Source organism: Rana temporaria, chromosome 5 (assembly GCF_905171775.1).
Source record: "Rana temporaria chromosome 5, aRanTem1.1, whole genome shotgun sequence".
Classification (NCBI taxonomy): Eukaryota; Metazoa; Chordata; class Amphibia; order Anura; family Ranidae; genus Rana; species Rana temporaria.
In genome coordinates, this window is record NC_053493.1 from 171,975,271 (window position 1) to 172,000,862 (window position 25,592).

Here is a 25,592-nt window from a genome sequence, read left to right on the forward strand (position 1 = left end):
ACCGTGCTCACCATAAAAAGATGACACGGCCATATGAAAAAAGATACTTGGAGCATATGGATGCTTGAGTCAGCCAATAAAACGGAGGAAATGTATGTTTTTACTATGGGATTTAAGGAGAAATCATTCCAAACAAAGAAACAAAATTGGGATGATCAGAGAGACAAGGAGCAATTGTCAGGACTTGGGTCTTATGCAGTTGCCTAGCATAGTGCTCAGGGGCTGACATGAACTGTCACCTTTCAGTGGCTGACAAAAAGGGAGAGCCACAACACAAGTCTGATACCCCAGTAAAATGTGAATTACAGGGGGATTGTGAGGTACAGGGGAGTCTATTGTACATCTCTTGCCCTTTGCATGGATATAGCAGGAACACTAGGTTGAACCCCGATTACCCCTGAAGAAGAGGTTTTATAGCAAACATGACACATCCTTACACCTACTGAAGCTTCCAGATTCGGGTAGGAGTTAAAAGTTGGGTAGTTAGACTTTGGGCAACAGAATTTAAATAGTGCCAACAGTTTGTGCAGGGCTTGAATAGAAAGGCCCTGTTCTAGGGGTTTATAATCTAAGGGGAGGGGGCGACACAAAAAGTAATAGCTGATGGGAATCATCTGAGATGGAGCTGGCTGAGGTAACATTTTATGAGGGTTAGGCTTCCCAGAATCAAAGCTTTTTAAGGATCACCTAGGTGTGAAAAGGGTAGGGCCTGTCTGGACATATTGGGGTGGAGCAGTCCTGAGGTTGAGCATGGGAGGGTTGAACAAGGGAGCTGAAAATTAGGATGTCTTAGGAAAAGGAAAGTGGATGATTTGGGTGATATCTCAAGATCGAAAGAGGTTAATCCAAATATCTAAAACTAAGGTTTCTTAATGGGAAAAGTTTATTCACCGTCCGAGGGCCACAGCTTTAGTAAACTCCACCCTCTTGCTGTCCTGATGGGGGTAACTATTAAGAGAGCAATGTAGGGGATTGTGTGCATTTAAGAGCGGACCCTAGAACTATATTTTTATTTTTGTTGTTTTGGGGAAAAGCCTCTAAAAAAAAATTGGACTAAATATAGTGCAGTCGGGTTTGACTAAAGTCTAAACGTTTTTGGCAACCATTGTTTTATTCTCTCCTTTTTAATATTTTTTTGTACCCGACTTGTAAATTTTTTGTGACAGTGATCCTGTTCACCTGTTGATCACTAACATGGGAGAGGATTGGGGCAAATAAAACAGATTGGGGCAAAGAGTTGGAGGCCTGGCGGTGATCCACAAGACTCACCTCTCGATCACCAAACCAGACCATCAGAACTCACTTCCATTCATGGAAACCCTCACTCTGCAACTGCAAACAAATCCCCAGGACACCATTTACATACTACCCTGCTATAGACCATCTGGCTCAAAAACGCACCTTCCCACGTCACTGACAGAATTTATCTCCACCTATACCCTAAACATTAAACATTTCCTGCTGCTCGGGGATTTCAACCTCTGGGCCAACTCCTCACAGGACCCCGTCGCCGACGCCTGCAATGACCATTTGGAAAGATTAGGTCTGCAGCAACTAGTATGTGGGCCCACACATGCTTCAGGTCACACGCTCGATCTCATTTTCAGACAAGATTTGGAAATTAATAGTCTAGAAAATGACCTGCAACCATGGACAGATCACCATGCAATTAAATTCAGAATTACTACAAATGCCCCCTCAAAAAAAACGATAAAACCGATGTCAACACACTGGACTAGATCTCAGAAGAAGCTCCACTCGGAACTCTTCAAAACTACATTAGGGAACAAAATAAAAACAATCCAACAACATCAAACAGCCACAGAAACACTTTACGCCATCAACAAGGCGCTACTACAGTCAGCGGACTTAGTAGCGCCAAAACGCAAAACATGCATCCGCAAAAACAACTCCAGCTGGTTTAACGACCAGCTGTTGTTGCTAAAGCAAGAGCGCAGAAGAGCGGAAGCATCTTGGAAAAGAAGCTTTTCAGAGGAAAACCACACCATTTATAAGATAATAACTAAGAAATACCAAAAAGAAATCTTTCTAGCCCAAAAAAAAATATTTTTTCCAATATCATCGCCAATGCTCGCCCCGCAAACTTTTCAATCTAGTCACCCAGACCATGAACCCAGTCTGTTTAGAGGCCCCGAATTCTGATTCACAAGAATTTTGCAACAAATTCAATTATCGGATTATTTCATTAACAAAATTGAAAAAATCTGTGAAAGTATTCAGCAAAATAGTACCTTCATCGACCCCCCCCCCCTAAATCACAAACCTAATACCCACATAAAATATCATTGGTACTCTGAGAAATAGCACAGCACCCAATGATATCATCCCCACTAAACTGCTGAAAGAATGTGCCAATATTTTAGCACCAGCTATCACGCAGCTCATAAACCAGTCATTCAAGGAGGGCATCGTGCCAACCCTGCTGAAACAAGGTATAATCAAACCAATCCTAAAAAAAAACACCCTCGACCCCAAAGACCCAAACCACCGTCGACCCATAACAGGCCTAAATGTCTTCTCCAAGGTAATGGAGAAAGAAGTTGTACAACAGCTACAACACCATTTAGACACCCACAAATTACTCGATCCATTCCAATCGGGTTTCCGCCCTGGTCATGGGACAGAAACAGCACTCCTCAAAATATGGGATAGCGCTCTTGAGGCAGCAGACATAGGAGAATCTTGTCTTCTGGTTCTGTTGGACCTAAGCGCAGCTTTTGACATGGTAGACCACAAATTATTACTGACTCGGCTCGCTGAAGTAGCCAGAGTCACGGAATGTGATTTATCTTGGTTCTCCTCCTTCTTGGAAAACCGATCACAAATAGTGAAATTGGGGCCGTTCATTTCTGAAAAACGCATGGTGTCATGCGGTGTACCCCAGGGATCCCCTTTGTCGCCTGTTCTGTTCAATATTTATCTCCGCCCTCTTTTTGAAATTATTAGTAACCAGAAGTTACTTTACCATTCGTATGCAGATGACACACAACTGTATTTTCGCATCTGCAACAAAAAGGATCATTATGTTGGACCAGAGAAATGCCTTACTCTGATAGAAAATTGGGTGACAAAGAGTTATCTTAAACTCAACGGCTCAAAAACAGAACTTCTTCTGTTTCACTCCAATCGAAAGAATCATCCCGCAGCAACATGGACACCCCCGCCCATTCTGGGTAAAATCATCACCCCTAGCACCAAGTCAAGAGTCATTTTCGACACCTACATGACAATGGATGCACAAATAGGGTCAGTAGTCAGCGGATCGCACCATCTGCTGCGCCTACTATGCAGACTCACCCCCTTTATCGCAAAAGAAGACATAGCAGTCGTGGTGGGAACAATTATTAACTCCAGACTTGACTATGCAAATGCCCTCTATCTTGGACTCCCTAAATATCAAATCTCTCGTTTGCAAGTCGTTCATAATACGGCCGCTCGACTTGTGACGGGAAAAAAACCATGGGAATCAATCTCACCTTCACTGAGATCCCTTCATTGGTTGCCAGTAAAAGACAGAATCACTTTCAAGGCTCTATGTCTAACGCATAAGTGTATTCAAGGAAATGCCCCCCAATATTTATGCGAAAAACTAAAAACTCACAACCCCAATCGCGTTCTGTGATCCACCAACCAAAATCTACTCCAGATACCCAAAGCTAGATACAAGTCCAAAGGAGAACGAAGATTTGCAGTCCAAGGACCGAGACTATGGAACGCTCTACCAACCAGCATCCGATCGGAGGTGAACCACTTGGCCTTCAGAAGAAGGATCAAAACCCATCTCTTCTGAGGGCAAAAAAAGCTCACTCAGAGAATGCTACTAAGCGCCCATAGGCGACTCATTTCGCATGTGTTGCACTATATAAGTTTCTCACTCACTCACTCACTTGTTTTTATGAATGAAGATTCAATGCTCTTTGACATAACGTGAAATGTGTGTGATAAACAGTCTGGGGCAAAGCAGCATTAAACCTGAATGTTTTTTTTTTGTAAGGCTTTGCCGTTTCTGCCTGACTCAGTTTTTAAGAGTCCAGTGGGTCCTATATTATGGTTTCCTGAAACATACAAGTACCATATTTCACAAAGTTTCTCTGGACATCCAGGTCTTATGTCTTAATGTAATTCTACCTCCCAAATGTAAGTCTGCCTACTGCTTTAACCTGAGCCCAGGGACCTGGCAATAGCAGACAGGGTTGACTATCCCTACCATCAAGGGCCATGGATGATACTGGCTGTTGCTCGGACTCTGTACCTTGTGGGGATCCCACTATACTCGTCCACATTACACCCCTTATAAGAATTTAGCCTTAATGGCCAACCCGCTGCTTCTGTCTGACATTCCTCCAATAATTGTACACTAACATTCTGCTTCTATTTTGTATTCATGCACGACCACCACCTGAAGAAATAACGACAACCAAGTAATTTCTTGGGACAAATGTGCAATGAATAAGACTCTCCTGAACTTTTCTTCACCATGCTGAAAAGTGCTGTGTCGTGGTCCAATCCAATTGGTACAATCATAACATCATATTTCCAAGTTACAGGACTAGATATGCCAGTATCCCGCCATCGATGTTGGAGTTCCGCTCTTCCAAGGCAGAGGAGTGTGGAAACATCGCAGCATAGACACTCATGGTCCGGATATGGAGTCTCAAAAGGTAAGGATGAGCCAAAACCCCCTGGTTCGGTTCGCAGCAGTACATGCGAACGGACCGAAAGTTTGTGCGAAAATTCGAACACTGTTAAAGACCCGAACATGAAAAATCAAAAGTGCTAATTTTAATGGCTAATATGCAAGTTATTGTCATAAACAGTGTTTGGGGATCCGGGTCATGCCCAAGGGGACATGTATCAATGCAAAAAAAGTTTTAAAAATGGGCATTTTTTTGGGAGCAGTGATTTAATAAAAGTGAAATATTCCTTTAAATATCGTACCTGGGGGTGTCTATAGTATGCCTGTAAAGTGGCGCGTGTTTCCAATATTTAGAACAGTCCCTGCACAAAATAACATTTCTAAAGGAATACAAGTCATTTAAAACTGCTTGCGCCTGTAATGTAATGTCAGGTCCCGGCAATATAGATGAAAATTATTGAGAAAAACAGCATGGGTACCCCCCTCCCCCAGTCCATTACCAGGCTCCTTGGGTCTTGTATGCATATTAAGGGGAACCCTGCACCCAAATTAAAAAAAGAAAAGGCGTGGGGCCCCCCCAGGCCCTATATACTCTGAACAGCAGTATACAGGCAGTTGCCAGGTTACAAACAAGGGCCTGTAGGTTTGTTCTTACGTTGAATCTGTTTGTAATTTGGAACAGGTAAATATTTTAAGCATAGCTCCAGCCAAAAAATCTATTTTTAAGCTTTTTGGATAAAATAGAGAAGGGTTATCTCCCCTCTAACATTTGTTTTGCTGTCTGAGCCCCTGTTCAAAAGATTCCACCTCACTTTCTGTCCCAATGACAATTGGATGTTGAAAATTCGTTTTTTTTAGGGAAACAAGGTTTGGTGATAAAGCATCAGCGGAGACACCTTTTTCCCATATTAACTCTTACAGGAGAGAATTTATTTTCCTAGGAGTAGATTTCCTCTCACTTCCTGTCATTTGTAAGTTGGATGTTTGAAAGTAGGGGACCGCCTGTATATACTATATGGCCTGCCCTATATACTCTGCAGATAATTGGGCCTTAGGTGTTGGTGGTACCAGAACATTGTAAGCCCTCACAGTTACTCTTGGTGAGTGCTGGAACGGGCCCTACTGTGAAATATTATATCAAGAATTGTAATTACATGCCCCTGTTAAACAGGGGCCGAAAAATTGGGCCTTAGGCAGTGGTGGTGGTGCCACAACACTGCAACCCTTCACAGAGACTCTAGTTGAGCGCAAAAACGAGCCCTGCTGTGAAATATTGCAGCAAAAATTGTAATTACATGCCCCTGTTAAACATGGGAAGGAAAATTGGGCCTTAGGCAGTGGTGGTGGTGCCCTGAAACAAAAATCTTGTTAGAATCTATCAACATGAAGAGGAGGAATAGGATAGTCACTCAGCATAGGCAGTCTTCAAGGGATCCCACATCCATAGAAACATCTATTGGTTACATCAGCATCAGGTGCTTGGTAGCTGGTGATCCTAAACTGATTCATTTTTATGAATGTGAGCCGATCAACAGAGTCTGTGGACAGGCACACACTGTGATCGGTTACAAAGCCTCCAGCAGCAGTGAATGTGAATTCAGAAAGAACGCTGGATGCAGGACATGCCAGTAGCTCAATTGCATATTGTGCAAGCTCTGGCCAGTGGTCCATCCTAAAGACCCAGTAACCCAGTGGATTTTCAGTTGGAAAGGTCTCCAAGTCTGATCTTGTCCCTAGGTATTCCTGCACCATGTAATTCAGATGCTGGCGATGGTTGTTGGAACCAATCAGACCTTGGGGCTGCGAACTTAAAAATTGTCTGAAGGCATCGGTCAGATGGCCACCTTTTCACCTGTGACTGAACGAAGCCTCAACGTTGTAACACATTGTCCAGCACCAGGAAAATGTAACCTCCCAGGCTCGGGAAACGCAATGCACAAACCCTTCTGCAAGGCCTCCCGAAGATGTTTCATCCTCTGCTCCCTCTGCAAAGGCTGAATAAGTTCTGCAACCGTAACGTGGATCAAGAAGGATTGTCAGCCAGTAATGATCCATCTCCTTGATACCACGAATCCTAGGGTAATTTTGCAGGCTCTGCAGGATCAGGGAGGGCATGCAGTGTAAGTTTGCTGAGGCATTCGATCCAGAATCCTCTGAGTCACTAAGGATCACATGAACCACAGCCACCTCCTCCCAGCCACGTACAACTCCATGGGTTTCTGGGGACTGAAAACGATCCCTTGAAGACTGCTGCTGATGCTGAGTGTTATGCTCCACCTCCATGCTGGATTTATGTACTCACCGTAAAATAATTTTCTCTGAAGTTCATGGACGGACACAGCAGCATAATCTTGACATTAGTGTATTAGCCTTCTATCAGGAGAGGACCAGGCAGAAACATGTTAAAGTGTTTAAACAGCATCAAAATTGTACAGTACCGCCTAGGAGGCAGTATCTCTGGGTACAACCCCTCTCCCTGCATTCAGCAGCTCAGTTCGTCAAAAAGAAGGGGGTGGGTGCTGTGTCCATCCATGAACTTCAGAGAAAAGGATTTTACGGTGAGTACAAAAATCCTTTTTTTTTTTTCGTTCATGGACGGACACATCAGCATAATCTTGACATTAAGGACGTCCCCAAGCAGTGTCAAAACACGAGGATGGGAACAGCAAACAAATAAACTTCACCCCCAAAACAAAACAACCAGAGCTCCTCAACGTTGCAACCTTAAACTTGCAAAACCTTGCGGCTGAAGCAAGCATCCAAAGATGCACTTACATCAACCTTGTAAAACTTAGTGAAAGTGTGGACGGACGACCAGGTCGCCGCCTTACACACCTGGGAAACAGATGCTTGATGTCGGAAAGCCCAAGAGGCACCTATTGCCCTGGTGGAATGCGCTGTGACAGGAAAGGGAGGCGCCCACCCTTTTAGGGCATAAGCCTGAATCACGATCTGTCTGATCCACCTAGAGATGGTGGCCGACGGGACCGCCAGGCCCTTCCTAGGACCAACCACCAAAACAAACAGTGGGTCCGACCTCTGGAACGAAGCAGTAGCAGACAGGTACACCCGCAGAGCTCGGACAACGTCCAAGGAATGTAGTGCAGCCTCTTTCGGATGCGACGGTCGAGGACACAAAGACAGAAGTACAATGTCCTCATTGAGGTGAAAGGCCGATATGACCTTAGGAATTAAGGAAGGCACAGCCTTATCCTTGTGGAGGATAAGATAGGGCGCCTTTCAAGACAAGGCTGCCAGCTCAGAAACCCGTCTGACCAACGTAATAGCCACCAAAAAAGCAACCTTCTGAGACAGCGTGAATAAAGGAATCTCTCTAATGTTTTCAAAAGGCGGTTTCTGAAGTACTGAGAAGACCAGATTAAAGTCCCACGGAGGTAGTGGTGGATGGACCGGAGGGGCCACATGTCGAACCCCCTGCACAAACGTACTCACCAGCGAGTGAGTCGCCAAGGGTCGTTGAAAAAAGACAGCCAAGGCTGAAATCGGCCCCTTAATTGTACTTAAGGCAAGCTTTTGGTCCACTCCACGCTGTAGAAACAGCAGGACCCTGGAAACCGAATATGCACGCGGACACCACTTCATCTCCTCACACATGGAGATGTAAGCCCTCCACGTTCAATGATAAATCCTCTGAGAGGATGACTTCCGTGCTCTCAGCATGGTAGAAATTACCGAGTCCGACAGGCCCTGGTCCCTTAACACCTGGCTTTCAATAGCCACACCGGTAAAGCCAGCGACTGTAAAGCAGGATGAAACAAGGGACCTTGCGACAGAAGGTCCTCTCGCACTTGTAGTCGCCAAGGAACATCCGCCACCAGATGCACTAGGTCGGCGTACCAGGGACGCCGAGGCCAATCTGGGGCAATTAGGATCATCGGAATCCCCTAGGTCTGCACCCTGCGAAGTAGACGAGGGAGAAGCTTTAGTGGGGGAAATGTATAGAGTAGCCGATACTGCCCCCATGGAGCCACCAACGCATTTGTCGCATCCACCCAGGGGTCTTTGGACCTGGCCACAAACCTCACCACCTTCCGATTGAGTCGAGAAGCCAGGAGATCTATGTCTGGCGTGCCCCATCTTGGGCAAAGGAGCTGAAACACAACTGGGTGCAGAGACCATTCTCCTTGGTCCAGCATCTGGCGACTCAGGTAGTCCGCCTGCCAGTTTTCCACGCCCGGGAATGTATTTGGCCGACAGGGCCAGTACGCTCCTTTCTGCCCACCTTAGGGTGTGAGCGACCTCTGACGCTGCAGACAAGCTTCTTGTTCCTCCTTGATGGTTGACATATGCCACTATCCTGACTGGACCCCCCTGTAGCCTCTGAGACCCTGTGGCGAGGCACAGCGTGTTCGCCCGAAGTTCCAGGACATTGATCGGCAAGTGGGAATCCTCTGGAGACCAGCGACCCTGGGTCGACTGAACCTCCCAGACTCCCCCCCAACCGGTAAGGCTGGCGTCCGTCGTGATGCCTATCCAGTGAAAAGGAAGGAACGACTTCCTTGACAGAAGTGCCGGTGAGGTCAGCCACCAAACTAGGGAGGTCCTGACCAGGTGACTCACCCGGATTTGACAATCCAGGGATGATGGACACTTGTCCCATCTGGACAGAATTTCCTTCTGTAACACCCGCGTGTGAGATTGTGCATATGGTACCGCCTCGAAGGAGGCCACCATGAGGCCCAGGACTCGCATGCAAAAATGGAGTGACGGCCATTTCTGGGATGTCAACTGCCACACCACAGCCCGAAGGGTCTGCAACTTTTCCAGAGGTCCCCCCAGGTGAAGCCCTCCCCAGGTGAACCCCCGCCCCAGCAGCTAGCTCAGAGAGCCTAGGGAGGAGGGAAGGAAAGGGAGGGGAAAAGGGAGGAATAGAACCCTTTACTCACCTCTTCAGGAATGCCCAGCTCTGTCTTCCTGCCAAAGCAGGGGATTATACTTACCTTTCCTGAGGATTGTGCTGGAAGCATCCCAGACAGACCATCTTCTGCATGGTGACGGAGGTGACTGTCGGCCAGGCTACTGCGACTTGGCCCTGTAGACCAGTCCTATGCAAGCCCTGGAGCATATAGCTCACCAGCCACCCGTAGAGCGACGGGAATGTCGTGGACGTCCCAGTGCGTAACTATGGTCGGCACACGCTCGATAGCCGAAACTGGGGGGACTACAAGGATCTGGGATCCAGCCTGTCGCCCAGTCGGCACTTGATCGAAGATCACAGGAACAAAAAAAACTAATAAAATTTCCATCTGGAATAAAAAAAAACTCCAGGATTATGGGCCCGAAGGGAGCCATGTCTTCTCCTTAACTAGGCAGAAAAAAATGGAGCTGCTTAGTGCAGGCTGAGGGGATATAGCCAGTAGGACCGCCCCCTGGGCGGGGCTGTTCAGCTTTGAAGTTGTTAACACTTTCTGCCTAGTCACTCCTAAAGGAAGGCTAATACCCACTTTGTCAAGATTAAGGCTGTGTCCATCCATGAACGAAAGAGAAAAACTCCAGGACCAATGGGCCCACAGGGAGCCATGTCCTTCTCCTATGCTAGGCAGAAAAAAAACTGAGCTGCTGAATGCAGGGAAAGGGGTTGTACCTAGAGGTACCGCCTCCCAGGCGGTACTGTACAGTTTTGATGCTGTTTAAACACTTTAACATGTTTCTGCCTAGTCCTCTCCTGATAGAAGGCTAATACCCTAATGTCAAGATTATGCTGCTGTGTCCGTCCATGAACAAAAAATAAATTCTAATTTTCTGAGATTGTGGATTTGGGGTTTTCATGAGCTGTAAGCCATAATCATCACAATTATGACAAATCACGGCTTGAACTATCTTGCTTTGCATGTAATGAGTCTATCTCATTTATGATGCCGCATACACACGGTCGTTTTTCTGCATTAAAAAAAATGTCATTTTTTAAAACGTCATTTAAAATGATCGTGTGTGGGCTTCACATCGTTTTTCGGCTTCTGAAAAACGACGAAAGAAAAATTTGGACATGCTGCATTTTTTCATGTCGTTTTTAAAAATGTAGTTTTTCGTGTTGTAAAAAATTATCGTGTGTGGGCAAAAATGAAGTTTTAAACCCACGCATGCCCAGAAGCAAGTTATGAGACAGGAGCGCTCGTTCTGGTAAAACTACCATTCATAATGGAGTAAGCACATTCATCACGCTGTAACAGACAAAAAAGTGTGAATCGTCTTTTACTAACAAAGAATCAGCTAAAAGCAGCCCAAAGGCGAATAGAACTTCCCCTTTAGAGTACCGGTGTACGTGTTGTACGTCACCACGCTTTGTTCATCATTTTTCAAAAACGATGGTGTGTGGGCAACGTCATTTTTAATGATGAAGTTGGAAAAACGTCGTTTTTTGGACATGCAGAAAAATGAAATTTTTTTTTCATGCCAAAAAACAACCGTGTGTACGCAGCATACGTTTCACCTTCTAAGTTGCATTAGTGAAATAAATGAACTTTTGCACGATATTCTAATATTTAGAGTATCACCTATATATTTAAATACGTACCCTACTGCTACCCATGCTCCCTAACCCATGTAAAAAATAGTGCACACTTATTTTTAGCCCGCTCTGGTCCAGTCAAGTGATCCCCTGTGTAATTGAGCAGTGACTGCAGGGGAAATGAGGGAGCTGTAGACCATGGCTAGGAATTCCAGAAATCAGAAAATAAAACCCCTATGGTGGACTTTTAAGGCACAAATAACTAAGCATACTCTTAAGCCTCGTACACATGTACGGGTTTCCCAGTGGACTTTTTACCGCCGGGAAAACCGAGAACCTGCTCGGTAACTTTTCCCCCCTAAACACGACCGGGTTTCCCGACAGGAAAACTGCCATGAGAGCTTTGGTCGGGAATCATGGCCGTGTGTATGCTCCATCGCAGTATTTCCCATAGGAAAACTACCAGGTTAAAAACCGCCGGGAATCCCGGCAGGAAAAAAGAGATCTGGTTCTGGTTTCTGGGAAAACTGCGATGGAGGATAAACATGGCTGGTTTTCCCGGCCAAAAGCTCTGATGGCAGTTTTCCCCACGTGAAACCCCGTGTGTACGAGGCTTTACTTTAGTTATTTGTGCCTTAAAAGTCCACCATAGGGGTTTCATTTTCTGGCTTTAAAATTCGATGTGACATGCAAAACGGATATAACTACCGGCCCATATTTTGAGAATTCCAAGAGTGGTGATGTCACCTTTAGGCTCCTGTTTTCTATTTTTCTGCCTGCTCCCCCCCCCCCCCCCCGATTCCCTGTGTGAAGGGGAAGAGAGGAGCGAATAAATCCAGCACTGTGCACAGCTGCATCTACTCATCCTCTTCACACAGCACTCGAGAAGCAGCAGGAGCCATTGGCTTCTGCTGCTGTCACTCAAATGCAGTGAAAAGGTAGGTGGGGGTGGGGGTGGGGCTAAGTCCCACTGTGTATGTCTCTGGAACGTGGCTCCAAAGACACACAGCTCAAAAACATGAGCAGGCACTGTGCGCCTCCATAGCAAGTGGCTTGAAGAAGAGGTGCCAGGATTACGGCCGGGGGACCCGAGAAGAGGAGGATCAGGGCTGCTCTTTGCAATACCAATGCACAGAGCAGGTGAGAGTATGACATGTTTGTTATTAAAAATAAATAAAAATGTAATTGACTTTAGTAGCACTTTAAATTATCAAACAAATCTGCTTTAGAAGTCTATAGCAGGGGAAGGCAAACTTTCAGAGGATGAGATCTACCTGTACAACATGGAGGAAATTAAAGATCTTGGGTAGGGGCCTGGGGTGTGTCTCTATCGCCCGTTAAAAAAAATAAAGCCCCACATTAGTGTCCTTTGCCCCCCCCCCCCCACACACACACAGTAGTGTATTCTGCCCTCCCACACAGTAATCTCCTTTGCACCCCCCCACAGTAGTGTCTTTGGCCCCCAATTCAGTGTCCTCTGCCACCCTCCCCCCATAGCAGGGTCCTTTGCAATCCCCCTCCCCATAGTAGTGTCCTTTGCTCCCCCATAACAGTGTTCTCTGCACCACCACACAGTATTATTCTCTGCCCGACCCACATAGCGCTGTCCTCTGCATACCCCCACCCCCACGCACAGTAGTGTCCTCTGCCAACTCTCCCCTCACTATAGTGCCCCTCTGACCCCTATTGACATTTGCCCCCTTCACAACACACAGCCGTGTATAGGTAGCTCTCTCCCCGCTTACACTGGCTGTACACCAGATCAGAGCGGGTGGCAGCACACTACCTCTGGCCAGAGGACTGCCTAGCAATCAATCACCTGCTGGTTAACTTGAAAAGTTAACCAAAGCAGCTGCCTTGCTTCCACCCTCCACCCAGCAATGTTTTGTCTCTCATGCTGCTCTTCTATTAAGGAAAGTGGCGGGGGCTGGAGGGAGGCACCAGCACAACCCTGATCGTGATCTACCTGTTGGCTTTCCATGACTGACAGGTAGATTGCGATCGAAGAAGGGTTGCCAACCTCGGGTCTATAGGCTTTGAAAGTTCAGGGCCAGATCCACGAAGCGTTTACGCTGGCGTATCTATTGATACGCCGTGTAACTTCTAGTTTGCTCCGGCGTATCTTTGTTTTGTATCCACAAAACAAGATACGCCTGAAGCTGGGCTAAGGTGCATATTTACGCTGGCCGCTAGGTGGCGTTTCCGTCGAATTCTGCGTCGAGTATGCAAATTAGCTAGATATGGCGATCCACGAACGTACGTCCGGCCGGCGCATTTTTTTACGTAGTTTCCGTAAGGCTTTTTTCGGCGTATAGTTACCCCTGCTATATGAGGTGTATCCTATGTTAAGAATGGACGTCGTTCCCACGTCGAATTTTTAAAATTTTACGTCGTTTGCGTAAGTCGTTCGCGAATAGGGCATTGCGTAGAATGACGTTCACGTCGTAAGCATTAGCTTGTTGCGGGTTAATTTCGAGCATGCGCACTGGGAAATACACTGTAAGTTACGGCGCGCTTCGTGGATCTGGCCCTGAGTCTGTAAATGGACAGGCACTGGTTAAAAGATCTTATTCAGAAAATAGTGATTAAAAAATAGTTTAAAGTGTTTTGACCCCTACTTTTTACATAGAGTTTGTGGGGAAAAAACATGCAAGCATCATATATTCTAGGGGGAGTGCAACTTGGGGAATCAATGATTGAGAAGGATCTGGTTGTTCAGGTATATCATAGCTTTAATAATAGCAATGTCAAGCTGCAGTTTCTAAAGCAAACAGCATCAATTTTTTTGATTTTGTATTAAAATAGGTATAGACTTGAGATAGAGACAGACATTATTTTCACCTGGAACAAAACATTAGTAAGACCTCATCTGAAATATGAACCTCAGTTTTGGGCACCATTTGAAAAAATGAATATTGTGGAACTGGAAAAGTGCCGTGAAGGACAACCAAACTTATAAGAGGCAAGGGGAACCTCTGATATGAGTAAAGGTTAGCGCCTGTTTCTCTGTCGGCCCACCCCCCCTCTGTCCGCCTGTCCCCCTCTGTCCGCCCTTCCCCCTCTGTCTGCCGTCCCCCTCTGTCCGCCACAGCAGGGGGCACCGTGTCAGCCACCCACCCACTAAGCTACAGCAGGAAGCCAGGCCATCCACCTGTAGCAGGGAGCCAGGCCATCCACCTGCAGCAGGGAGCCAGGCGCCAGCCACCCTACAGCAGGGGTGCACCATGCCAGCCAGCCACCCACTAACCCATAGCAGGGAACAAGCCACCCACACCAGGAAACCAGCCAGCCACTGTGACCCACCCACAGCAGGGATTCAGCCAGCCACTTACAGGAGCCACCCAGCCACGGTGACCATCCGCAGCAGGATGCCAGCCAGCCACCCACACCAGGGAGCCAGCCAGCCAGCCACAGAGGATGCGGGAGCCAGCTACAGTACCCATAGTTAAGGTAAGAGGAGCATTACACAGTATCAATTTTATTTCTACTTTGTGAGAAGTTGGGGTAGGCCTAGGCCTCAACACTGTGGGTCCTGCTGGGAGATGGCCATGGCCTGTAGATCCTGCTGGGAGCTGGTGATGGCCAGCAGGACCCGCAGGTCCACGGCCAGCTCCCCTCAGAACTACAAGCCCCAGCATGGATTCAGTAAGGGCGGTCTAGCTGCGCAGCAACAAGATAAAGGAGATTGGAGTTGAAATTGATTGATATTCTTTACTAGCTAACAAAAGTTATTAGGCAAAATCAAATGTTAGGTTTCTTCAAAGAGAGGGTTTGTAATATATATATATATATATATATATATATATATATATATATATATATATATATAGTACCACTGTACCCTATTGCTATGTGTGTGTATATATATATATATATATATATATATATATATATATAAGAAGGCCAGTATGGTGGCCTGAGTTTATGGGAGGAGCCCGGAGGGTATTTAAGCAGCCCACTCACACATGCTCTTTGTCGGTTCAGTGTGCGGTACTACACGTCACTGGGCCGACTCTTTCCAGCTCACCTCATGTCCGTTAGTCTGCGCATTCAATCGCATTCGACACCCTCCCGCCCTTCCCTTTTTCAGGGCACTTCTCAGCATATCCTTCTTCAATTAACTACCCATTACTTACCTTGGGTATGCCCCCTTTTCTTGGCATACTGACCAGACCACCAAGCCACACTTCAGGTCTATTTATGTTGTAAATCTTGTCGCGTGTTTATGTGATCCACATCTCTCTCGGTCAGAGGGTAACGACCATAAATATATATATATATATTTTTTTTTAATACTGTACTGTATTTAACACTGTACTTATATATACATATTTTTTTTATACTGTACCGCTGTACCCTATTGCTATGTGTATATATAAAGTAGGGCTGTTACTGATTAAAATTTTTGTGTTCGATTAATCGTTTTTTCTTTTTTAATCGATTAATCGACTAATTTCGATTAATTAACGCACATACAGATACAACTACTTTTAGCTGATCTCCTTGCATTGCAACTCTGCATTAGTCAGTGGTAAATGTGGTATACACTATATACAATCACTCGACACTAGTTGGTTTCCACAATCCATGACTTCCCCTCCATACCGTAATATCCACATCTGCCCCCATACCGTAATATCCACATCTCCCGCCCCCATACTGTAATATCCACATCTTCCCCCCCATACCGTAATATCCACATCTCCCCCCATACTGCAAGAATATACACATCTGCCCCCCATGCTGTAATATACACATCTTCCCCCATGCTGTAATATACACATCTGCCCCCATGCTGCAAGAATATACACATCTGCCCCCATGCTGCAAGAATATACACATCTGCCCCCATGCTGCAAGAATATACACATCTGCCCCGTGCTGTAATATACACATCTGCCCCCATGCTGTAGAATACACATCTGCCTCCCATACTGCAAGAATATACACATCTGCCCCCATGTGTACATTACAGCATGGGGGCAGATGTGTATATTCTTGCAGTATGGGGGCAGATGTGTATATTCTTGCAGTATGGGGGCAGATGTGTATATTAAAGCATGGGGGAAGATGTGTATATTACAGCATCTGCCCCCATGCTGTAATATACACATCTGCCCCCATGCTTTAATATCCACATCTGTCCCCATGCTTTAATATCCACATCTGTCCCCATGTTTTAATATCCACATCTGTCCGCATACTGCAAGAATACACATACACCAGCTCATATCTGCCCCCATACTCCAGGAATATATACATCTGCCCCCATAATGTTACCACACACAGGATGGTTGTCCGCTCTTACCTGACTATACATCAGGCAGGCAGACCCGTCCGCAGAGTAGCTGATGGACACGTGCGGTGCGCAAGGGAAGATGATACAAGCAGGCAGGCGAGTGATGATGACGTCAGCGCGCCGCTACTCAGCTGCCGCCGGGTGGACCAAGATGGCCGCGGCTCCGGAGCTAGGCCGAAGCCGCGGCCTTTCCAATGGGCGAGACCGCGGAGCTCACTCCGCGGATCTTCCTCGATCAAATTTTATTTAATCGATCAAAGAAATTAACGATTAATCGACCAATTAATCGTTAATTTCCACAGCCCTAATATAAAGTACAGTATTTATTACAGTACAGTATTAAAATATATATATATATATATGGTCCGGCCCCTGGGTCCAATATATGAACCCATTGCGGCCCTCGAGTCAAAAAGTTTGCCCACCCCTGGGTTAGCCAATGTGAATTTATTTGCTGTTGAAAAGAGGCGATTGAGGGGTTTTATTATCACCATTTATAAAGACATAAGTGGTCCATGCAGTATAGAGAACTTGGTGCAGAGTTATTCACTTTAGGTCAATACAAAGGACAAGGAGGTACTCTGGGGGAGAAAATGAGGTATGGCCTCCACCTACAGAAAGGCCTCTTCACAGGCTATAAAAATATGGAATAGACTCCCACAGGAACTAGTTCTGGCCAGCTCAGTTGACAGTTTAAAAAAAAAGATTTGATTTGTAATATAAGTATGTCATATTACACCAAAAATGCAGTCAGACCATACAGAGAACTCCCATGTTGGCTCACAAAGTACATCTAGGTAGCCTTCCAGACATATAAAGCAGTATACTTTATGGGTGTGTGTTATCCCACAAGAGGTCTATCCATTACTAGGTCAAGTGGGCTCAAGCTTGGAGTGTCCAACCAGGGACCCCAGAGATTCTCATGTTTTCTGGGCAACCCCAGTGTTTGTTATATATATTTCTATAATCTAAGTGTGCCCATACATACATTGCAGCCATTCCTTTTGTGTAGGAGGGGACTGATGACCTCCATTGCTTTAGAAGAACCCTGTGTCCGGAATTCACGTACAGCGGCGTATCTTTAGAGCGGCGTAGCGCATCTGATATGCGCTACTGACGTAACATAGAGAGACTCGTACTGTATTCATAAAGCACTTGCTCCCTTTCTTGCGCCGGCGTAACGTAAAGTGACCCCATGTAAATGCATGGCCGAACGAACGGCGCATGCGCGCGCATGCGCGCGCATGCTCAAAATCACGTTGCAAATACTCCCTAAGATACGTCGGCTCAATGCTTTCGATGTGAACGTAACCTACGCCCAGCCCCATTCACGTACGACTTACGCAAACAACGTAAAATACGACGCTGTTCCCGCGCCCATACCTTAACATGACTTACCCCTGCTTTATGAGGGGTAAAGTTACGCCGGACATACGCCTTACGGAAACGGCGTAGCTTACTGCGACGGGCGCAAGTACATCGTAAATCGGCGTATCTAGCTCATTTACATATTTGATGCGTAAATCTACGGAAGCGCTCCTAGCGGCCAGCGTAAATATGCACCCAAGATATGACGGCGTAAGGAGACTTACGTCGGTCGGATCAAGCCGAAATTCAGGCGTATCTGCTTTCAATAATACGGCACAGAGATACGACGGCGCATCCTACAACTTACGCTGCGTATCAACAGATACGTCGGCGTAAGTTGTACCTGAATCTGGCCCTGTGTGTCTGGAATAAGGCTCTAGCCACCACTTCCTTAGTGTAGGCAGATAATAGGAGGGCATCTAGGATTCCCAAAAGGCATTGTTTGGGTTCAAGTGAGAGTGAGGCCTGGAATACATTATTCAGAGTAGGTACAATTCCCTTTGAGTTAGACACTTCGTAAATAGACAGAAAAAAAACTTGAAATTAAAGTGGAATTCCAGCCAAACCCTAACTACTCTAAAAACTGTCCGCTCCTGCCTCCCAACATCTGACATGTGAAAGAAAGATGTGTATACTTACCTATTTTCATCTGATCTAAGTCTGATCATGTGGGAGAAAAACAGTTATGCCGCATACACACGATCATTTTTCGACATTAAAAAAACGACATTTTTTAAAACGTCATTTAAAATGATCATGTGTGGGCTTCACATCGTTTTTCGGCTTCTGAAAAATGACAAAAAAAAATTCGAACATGCTGCATTTTTTCATGTCGTTTTTCAAAATGTCGTTTTTCGGGTTGTAAAAAATGATCGTGTGTGGGCAAAAACAACGTTTTAAACCCGCGCATGCCCAGAAGCAAGTTATAAGACGGGAGCGCTCGTTCTGGTAAAACTACCATTCATAATGGAGTAAGCACATTCATCACGCTGTAACAGACAAAAAAGCGCAAATCGTCTTTTACTAACAAGGAATCAGCTAAAAGCAGCCCAAAGGCGAATAGAACTTCCCCTTTAGAGTGCCGTCGTACATGTTGTACGTCACCGCGCTTTGTTCATCATTTTTCAAAAACGATGGTGTGTGGGCAACATCGTTTTTAATGATGAAGTTGGAAAAACTTCGTTTTTTGGACATGCTGAAAAATTAAAAAAAAAATTTATGCCGAAAAAGATCGTGTGTATGCGGCATTAGAGCCTGAAGCTGTGACATCAGCCTTAGGCTTCAGCGACCTAACCATTGCCATTGCTTCCTCAGCTTCTTTGAGGTTGCGCTGGCTAACACAGGTGAGCTGGATCACGTGACCAGACTGGATTGGCCTGAAAATAAGTAAGTGTATACATCTCACATCTTTTTTTGTTTACAAACGGTTTATTGAAAAATAAGTCTCAATACAGTTTAAATTCACATTGGCAAGGAGTACAAAAATACATATATGAGCAGTTAACATCTGTGAAGAATATGCATAGCAGTTATTCGAGAGGCAGAAAAATAGGTCATGGTTTGTATAAAAGGCTACCTGGTAGCATAATACAGGAACGTAAGAATTTAATGAATTAGTTTAACCACTTGGGATCCGCCTGCCGTCAATTGACGGCTACAGCGCGGATCCCAAAAGCCAACAGGACGTCAATTGACGTCCGCCCCTTTGGGCGGTCCCCGCGCGTGCTCCAGAGCGCGCAGCGGGGAAAATCTGTGTTGGCCGTGTCCCTTGGACACAGCCAATTACAGATCGCCGCGAACGGCCAATCAGAGTGGCCGTTTGCGATGCGATCTGTGCGGCCAATGAGAGATGATCTCATATGTAAACATATGAGATCATCTGTCATTGCCGGCTCACACAGAGACAGCGGTGCTGTCTCTGGAGAGGAGACCGATCTGTGTCTCTTGTACATAGAGACACAGATCGGTCACCCCCCCAGTCACCCCCCCCTCCACCTACAGTTAGAACACTTTATAGGAAACATATTTAACCCCTTCCTCACCCCCTAGTGTTAACCCCTTCAATGCCAGTCACATTTATACTGTAATTAGTGCATATTTATAGCACTGATCGCAGTTTTTTTTTTTTTACCAAAAATATGTAGAAGAATACGTTTCGGCCTAAACTGAGAAAATTTTTTTTTTTTTTAATTGGGATATTTATTATAGCAAGAAGTAAAAAATATTGTATTTTTTTCAAAATTGTCGCACTTTTTTGTTTATAGCGCAAAAAATTAAAACCGCACAGGCGATCAAATACCACCAAAAGAAAGCTCTACTTGTGGGGAAAAAAGGATGTCAATTTTGTTTGGGAGCCACGTTGCACGACCGCGCAATTGTTAGTTAAAGCGACGCAGTGCCGAAAGCTGAAATTTCACCTGGGCAGGAGGGGGGTATATGTGCCCAGTAAGCAAGTGGTTAATGGCAAAGAAAGGAAAAAAAAAGGGGGGAGATAACAGACACATATCTTAATTCAATGAATCAACAGAGATAGGTCCCAAGGCTTCCATTTCTGATCGTATATGTTCATAGTATCATATAAGGTGTGATGAATGCGTTCTGCTAGTTTGATGGACAACATACGATCCATAATTTGGGACCATGGCAAAGTAGAGGAACGCCAGTTGAGAGCTATCCCCCAATGTATTGATGTGAGCAAGGTGTGTATTAGCCGGGTGTGGGCTATAGGAATGTCGGGGATAGGATGTTATCTGTTCTATTTTGATACTGGCTTGTTGCCATGTATTTTTGAGGTGTGTACAATCCCAGAAGGTGTGAATAAGGGAACCATGTACTGGGCAACCTCTAAAACATAGGGGAGAGGTTGCAGGATAAAATGAATTAATTCTTTCAGGGGTGAGATACCATCTATATTGAAGTTTAATAGCAGATTCCCTAATGGAGGCTGTCTTGGTGCATTTCCGTAGGTTATTTGTCATGCTGTCCCATTGTTCAGTGGAGAAGGATTCATCAAGATCTGATTCCCATTGCAGCATTTTGCATGTTTTGTCTGGTAAATTGTGTTCATTTAGGTTTCTATACATTCTAGATATCAAGCCCCTGTCTCGAGGTGAAGTAAGACAAATTAATTTAAAAATCGTGAAGGGGGTTTGGAGGGAGAGAGAAAAGTTTTTTTGATAGAATAGTTTGATATTATTGTAGTCTGAGAGTTCAGTATCTTTAAGTTTATATTCTGTTTGCAGATATAAGAATGTGCGAAAAGGGATCTCTGAGGTGATGTTGAATTTATGTTTATGTCTGTGCCATAATAGTAGATCTTGATGTACTACTTTATTAAGGTGGCCCATTCTTTGAGTTTTAATAGATTTGGACCATAGGAGGCCTTGGAGGTGGAACGGTAGGACAGATTGTTCCTCAAATTCTAGCCAAGGGATATGACTGGAAGGTGCATACCATTGTGCGAGTTGTGTATATCTGGCTGAAAGATAGTATAGCCATAAGTTGGGCATACGCAACCCTCCCTTCGATTGAGGTCTATACATCAGTGCATAATCAAAAACTAGATTTTTTATTTTGCCATATGAACTTGTTTATATCTCTCTGTATAGAATCTAGGGTGCTTTTAGGTACCAGGATAGGGAGTGCTCTAAAGAAGAAAAGTAGTTTTGGAAGTATAACCATCTTGGTAGCAACTATCCTACCCATAAAGGACATATGGAATGCTGACCATGATTTGAGTACATCTGTAATGTTTTGGAGTAATCTAGGGTAGTTTTTGTGCTATAGGGACTTGTAGGATGGGGTGATATGGATGCCTAAATATCGAAAGGAATCTGAACTCCATTGAAAGGAAAATTTCTCCTTTAATATGGCAGTCAGATCAGGGGGGCAGTTGACTGGGAGGGCAGAACATTTAGATACATTTATGCCTAACCCTGAGAGGTCATGAAACGTATCTAAGGTCTTGGTAGCAATAATAAAGGGTCAGTGAGAAACAGGAGGACGTCGCATAGAGACTTAATTAAAATCTTTCAAACCTTTTGTGTACCCTTTGATGTTGAAATTACTGCAGATGGAGCAAGCAAGGGGCTCAATAACAAGGGCAAACAGAAGAGGGGACAAGGAGCAGCCCTGTCTTGTGCCCTTGCTTAATGGGAAAAATTATGGCCGGGGAGCTTAATACGAGTATGTGGATCATGGTATAAGGCTTTAAATCCGTGTAGAAATTCATCTCCTATACCATATCTAGGGAGTAGCGGGTCTAAATAGGACCAACTGACACTATCAAAAGCTTTATGAATATCTAAACTAAGTAGTAGTGTGGATCTTGCATAAAGGTTGGAGTCTTGGATGATGTTTGTTGCTAATCTTATATTATCTGTGATTTGCCTGTCCGGAATAAAACCTGTTTGGTCTGGGTGGATAAGGGGTGAGATGACTGAGGCCAATCTGTCTGCTAATATTTTACCAAAATTTTTTAGGTCATTGTCTATAACTGAGATCGGGCGGAAGTTCTGTGGGGATGAGTGGTCTTTGTTTGGTTTGGGTAGAAGAGACATATTAGCTAGGAGCATTTCGGAAGGGAATTGATTGCCTTGTAGAACGTGGTTGAATAGTTTCACAAGATGTGGAATTAATACAGATGCAAACTTTTTGTAGTATGATGAAGAAAAGCCGTCGGGGCCTGGGGCTGTGGAGGTCTTTAGAGAACCTATAATCTTAATTATTTCTATTTCTGTGCAGGGTGCATTCAATGCCTCACTCTGTTGGGTTGATAGAGTGGGAAACAGGATTTCATCTAGCCATTGCGTCGAGGATTGCTTCGGCGTGGTTTGTGGAGATGATAGAAGCTTCTTATAAAATTAAAAAAAAACCTCCATGACCTTTAGGATGGGTGATTAAGTGGCCAGCAGAGTTTCTTAGTTTATAGGTGTGGGAAGGTTTCGTGGATTGGTTCAGTTTTCTGGCAAACATAGTGGAAGTAGAATTACTATGTAATAAGAATCTTTTGACCATCTAAGGGCTTTTTCTGTATCTGAGGTTAGTAGAGTATCTAGGGCTGTACGTTTTTCTTGGATTTGTTTAAGTATATCACTGGAGGGGGATTGATTGTGTTTATGATATAATTTGTCCAGATCTCTAGTTAGTGTTTTTATATCAGTCAGCTTAATCCTGTTTTTAGTAGAAGCCATCTTGATTAGATGGCCCCTCATGACCGCCTTGTGGGTCATCCATAGAGACGTGGGAAGAGTGTCTGGGGAAGAGTTAAGTGTGAAGTATTCTTCCATGTTGGAAGTTAGCTGTTGGATATTCAGATGGTCTGTTAGTAGTGCATCATTGATGCTACATCTCACATCTTTATTACAAAAGTTAGTTAGCATAGGTTTAGAGGGTGGGGGGAAGGGGACAGTTTTAGGAATAATTAGGGTTAAGCCAGAATTCCACTTTAACATATAGGTAAAAACACCAGAGATTGTTGATCCAGGGGAAACTGATTATCTTTGGGGTTTAGGAAGGAATTGTGTTTCCACCTCACTGGACAGAATTGGACTATGCTTTATATATTTTTGCCTTCCTCTGGATCAACTGTGGTTATAGTTTTTTCGAATTGGTTGAATTAGGTGGACTAAAACTCTTACCTTCCAGCTTCCTGCAGCCAAGTTCTGCAATGCTCCAGCTGCACCTTCCAAAGTGTCTGGATTTGAGCATTCAGAAAGAAGTGTGAGGTAGGGTTTAACTATTGATGGATGCCATAGCATCTGGATTCCTTTTGGCGGGTCTACACAATCAGGAAAAGGTCCAACTCCATCCCACTGTAAAAGAAGAAGATACATATGCCTATTATTCCATAAGAGTGGGTGTATACTGTAGTTGCTGTATAGTGGATATCCTTTTACCTAAAGTGTAATCCAAAACAATTCTCATATATTTTTTAGAACTGTGAACTATGTCTGTGTCCAGAAGCTTATCATCAGCCATTTGTTACTTTCTGGTACAGTAAATACCTGGTTGATCATGTAATTATCATGCATGTCCCTGTGTGTGGCAAACCTAGGGCAGCCATTCTTCCAGCTTCTCCGTTGTCATACAGTGCACATGCTCCATCTGCACCTCATTTAGTCTATTGAAGCTGCCCCACATGACTATTTCTCCTATGTGGGGAGGCTCCAAGTGTCTGTGTAGCATCAGCTCTTACCCTCCCCTTTCCTATCTCTCGGCTGCATCACAGGATTCATACTTACTCTGCCCACTGATATCTTAGTAAGGTGCAGCACAAGTAGATCATGTCACTGCAGGATAAAGCAGCAAGAAAAGGGTAATTAATCTAAATAATCCAATACTATCTATAGACTGTTGACTTTATTGTAATCTTCCAAAATTAAAAATATAGGAAGTTTGCACATTTGTTTTAATTTATGTAATTACATTTCTTTGTTGCAAAGTTTTTTTATCATCAAAGGTTTATTAAAGCCAAAGATTGCAATACAAATTTCGCATTGAACAAATTATTCAGTAGTGTAAATAATGTAAATGAAATGAAAATACAGTATTCAGTCTAGTTGGCATAAGAGCATTAACCTGTTCAAGGTCTCAACATAAAACGCGGTGGTTGTACTCGGTCCTGCATCCGCGGTAGCACTGAACAGCTACCTGGATGAGAGCGGATTCAGATTTGTATGCCAATAATTCTATGAATCAATAAAACATTGCATAAATCAAATTACTCTTAATGTAGTGAAAGATATGAGAAAAGAAAGAGGAATAAAAGAGAAGCATAGGTCAGGTAAGGAGAGGTGGGGATTATCACACTGATGGCAGATTGCTACGGTTATTTAGAGGATTCGATTTAAGGGTCTATCTCAGCAGGCCATATTCGTCCATTGTCTATGATCTGTAGCGAACCAGGGGAATATCGGGCTGATCTAAGTGACATCTCAGAGAGCCAAGGCTAGGTTGTATTCCGAGGAGGTCTTGAAAAAAAAACACGGAGACCATGTTTCCCGGTACTTTTCTGCATTGTCCGAATTCTGGGCTGAGGTGTCCTCCATGTAGCATGTGTCATCCACTTTTTTAAGCCAATCTCGAATGGAGGGTGGCTTAGGGCTTTTCCAGAGGACAGGGATCAAGGATTTGGCAGCGTTCAAGAGGTGCTTGGTGAACACATTTTTGTAACGTTTCATGGAGAAGCTAGTGATGTGGAGTAAACAACATGCCGCATCCAGCCTAAGGCTGGTCTCCGTGATTTGTCTCACAACCCCTCTTACTTTGGACCAGTAATCGGATATGCCCGGGCAGTCCCACCAAATGTGTTTAAGGGTACCTGTTTCAATCCCACACCTCCAGCACTTGTTCGAGGTCTGTGGGAACCATCTGTGGAGTTTATCTGGTGTGGCATACCAGTGTGTCATTAATTTGTAAGACATCTCCTGTAATTTAGTGCTTATGGAGCACTTATGTGATAGGATACATGCCTGTGTCCATTGTTTTTCAGTGATGTTTGTGTTTAAGTCATTAGACCACAATCGTCTAAACCGGTCGTCCGACGTGGTAAGCGATGTTTGTAGCCATGCGTAGCTGGTGGAGGTCACTCTAACAAACTGTGAGCCATCTGCACAAGCCTGTTCAAGATCGGTTAGCTCCCGTGAGAAAAAATGTTTCCTCTCTCCCAAAGTAGCATAATCCCTAATCTGCAAAAATGACAGCCCGTATAGTGCCCGTAGTCCATTGTCGTGTTTAAGTGCTGTGAGGTTTTTGAACTTTCTGTTATGAAAACAGTCTGCCAGTAGAAGCGAGTTATT

At 44.7% G+C, this 25,592-nt stretch overlaps 1 protein-coding gene across 1 annotated transcript in view; it reads right to left on the reverse strand.

Moving 5' to 3' along the window:
• The window catches only part of CTNND2 (catenin delta 2), a 672,820-nt gene that overhangs the window by 142,517 nt on the left and 504,711 nt on the right, over nt 1–25,592 (reverse strand). Inside the window, 1 exon segment of the mRNA XM_040353393.1 lies at nt 23,433–23,606. Coding sequence (XP_040209327.1) covers nt 23,433–23,606 — 174 coding nt within the window.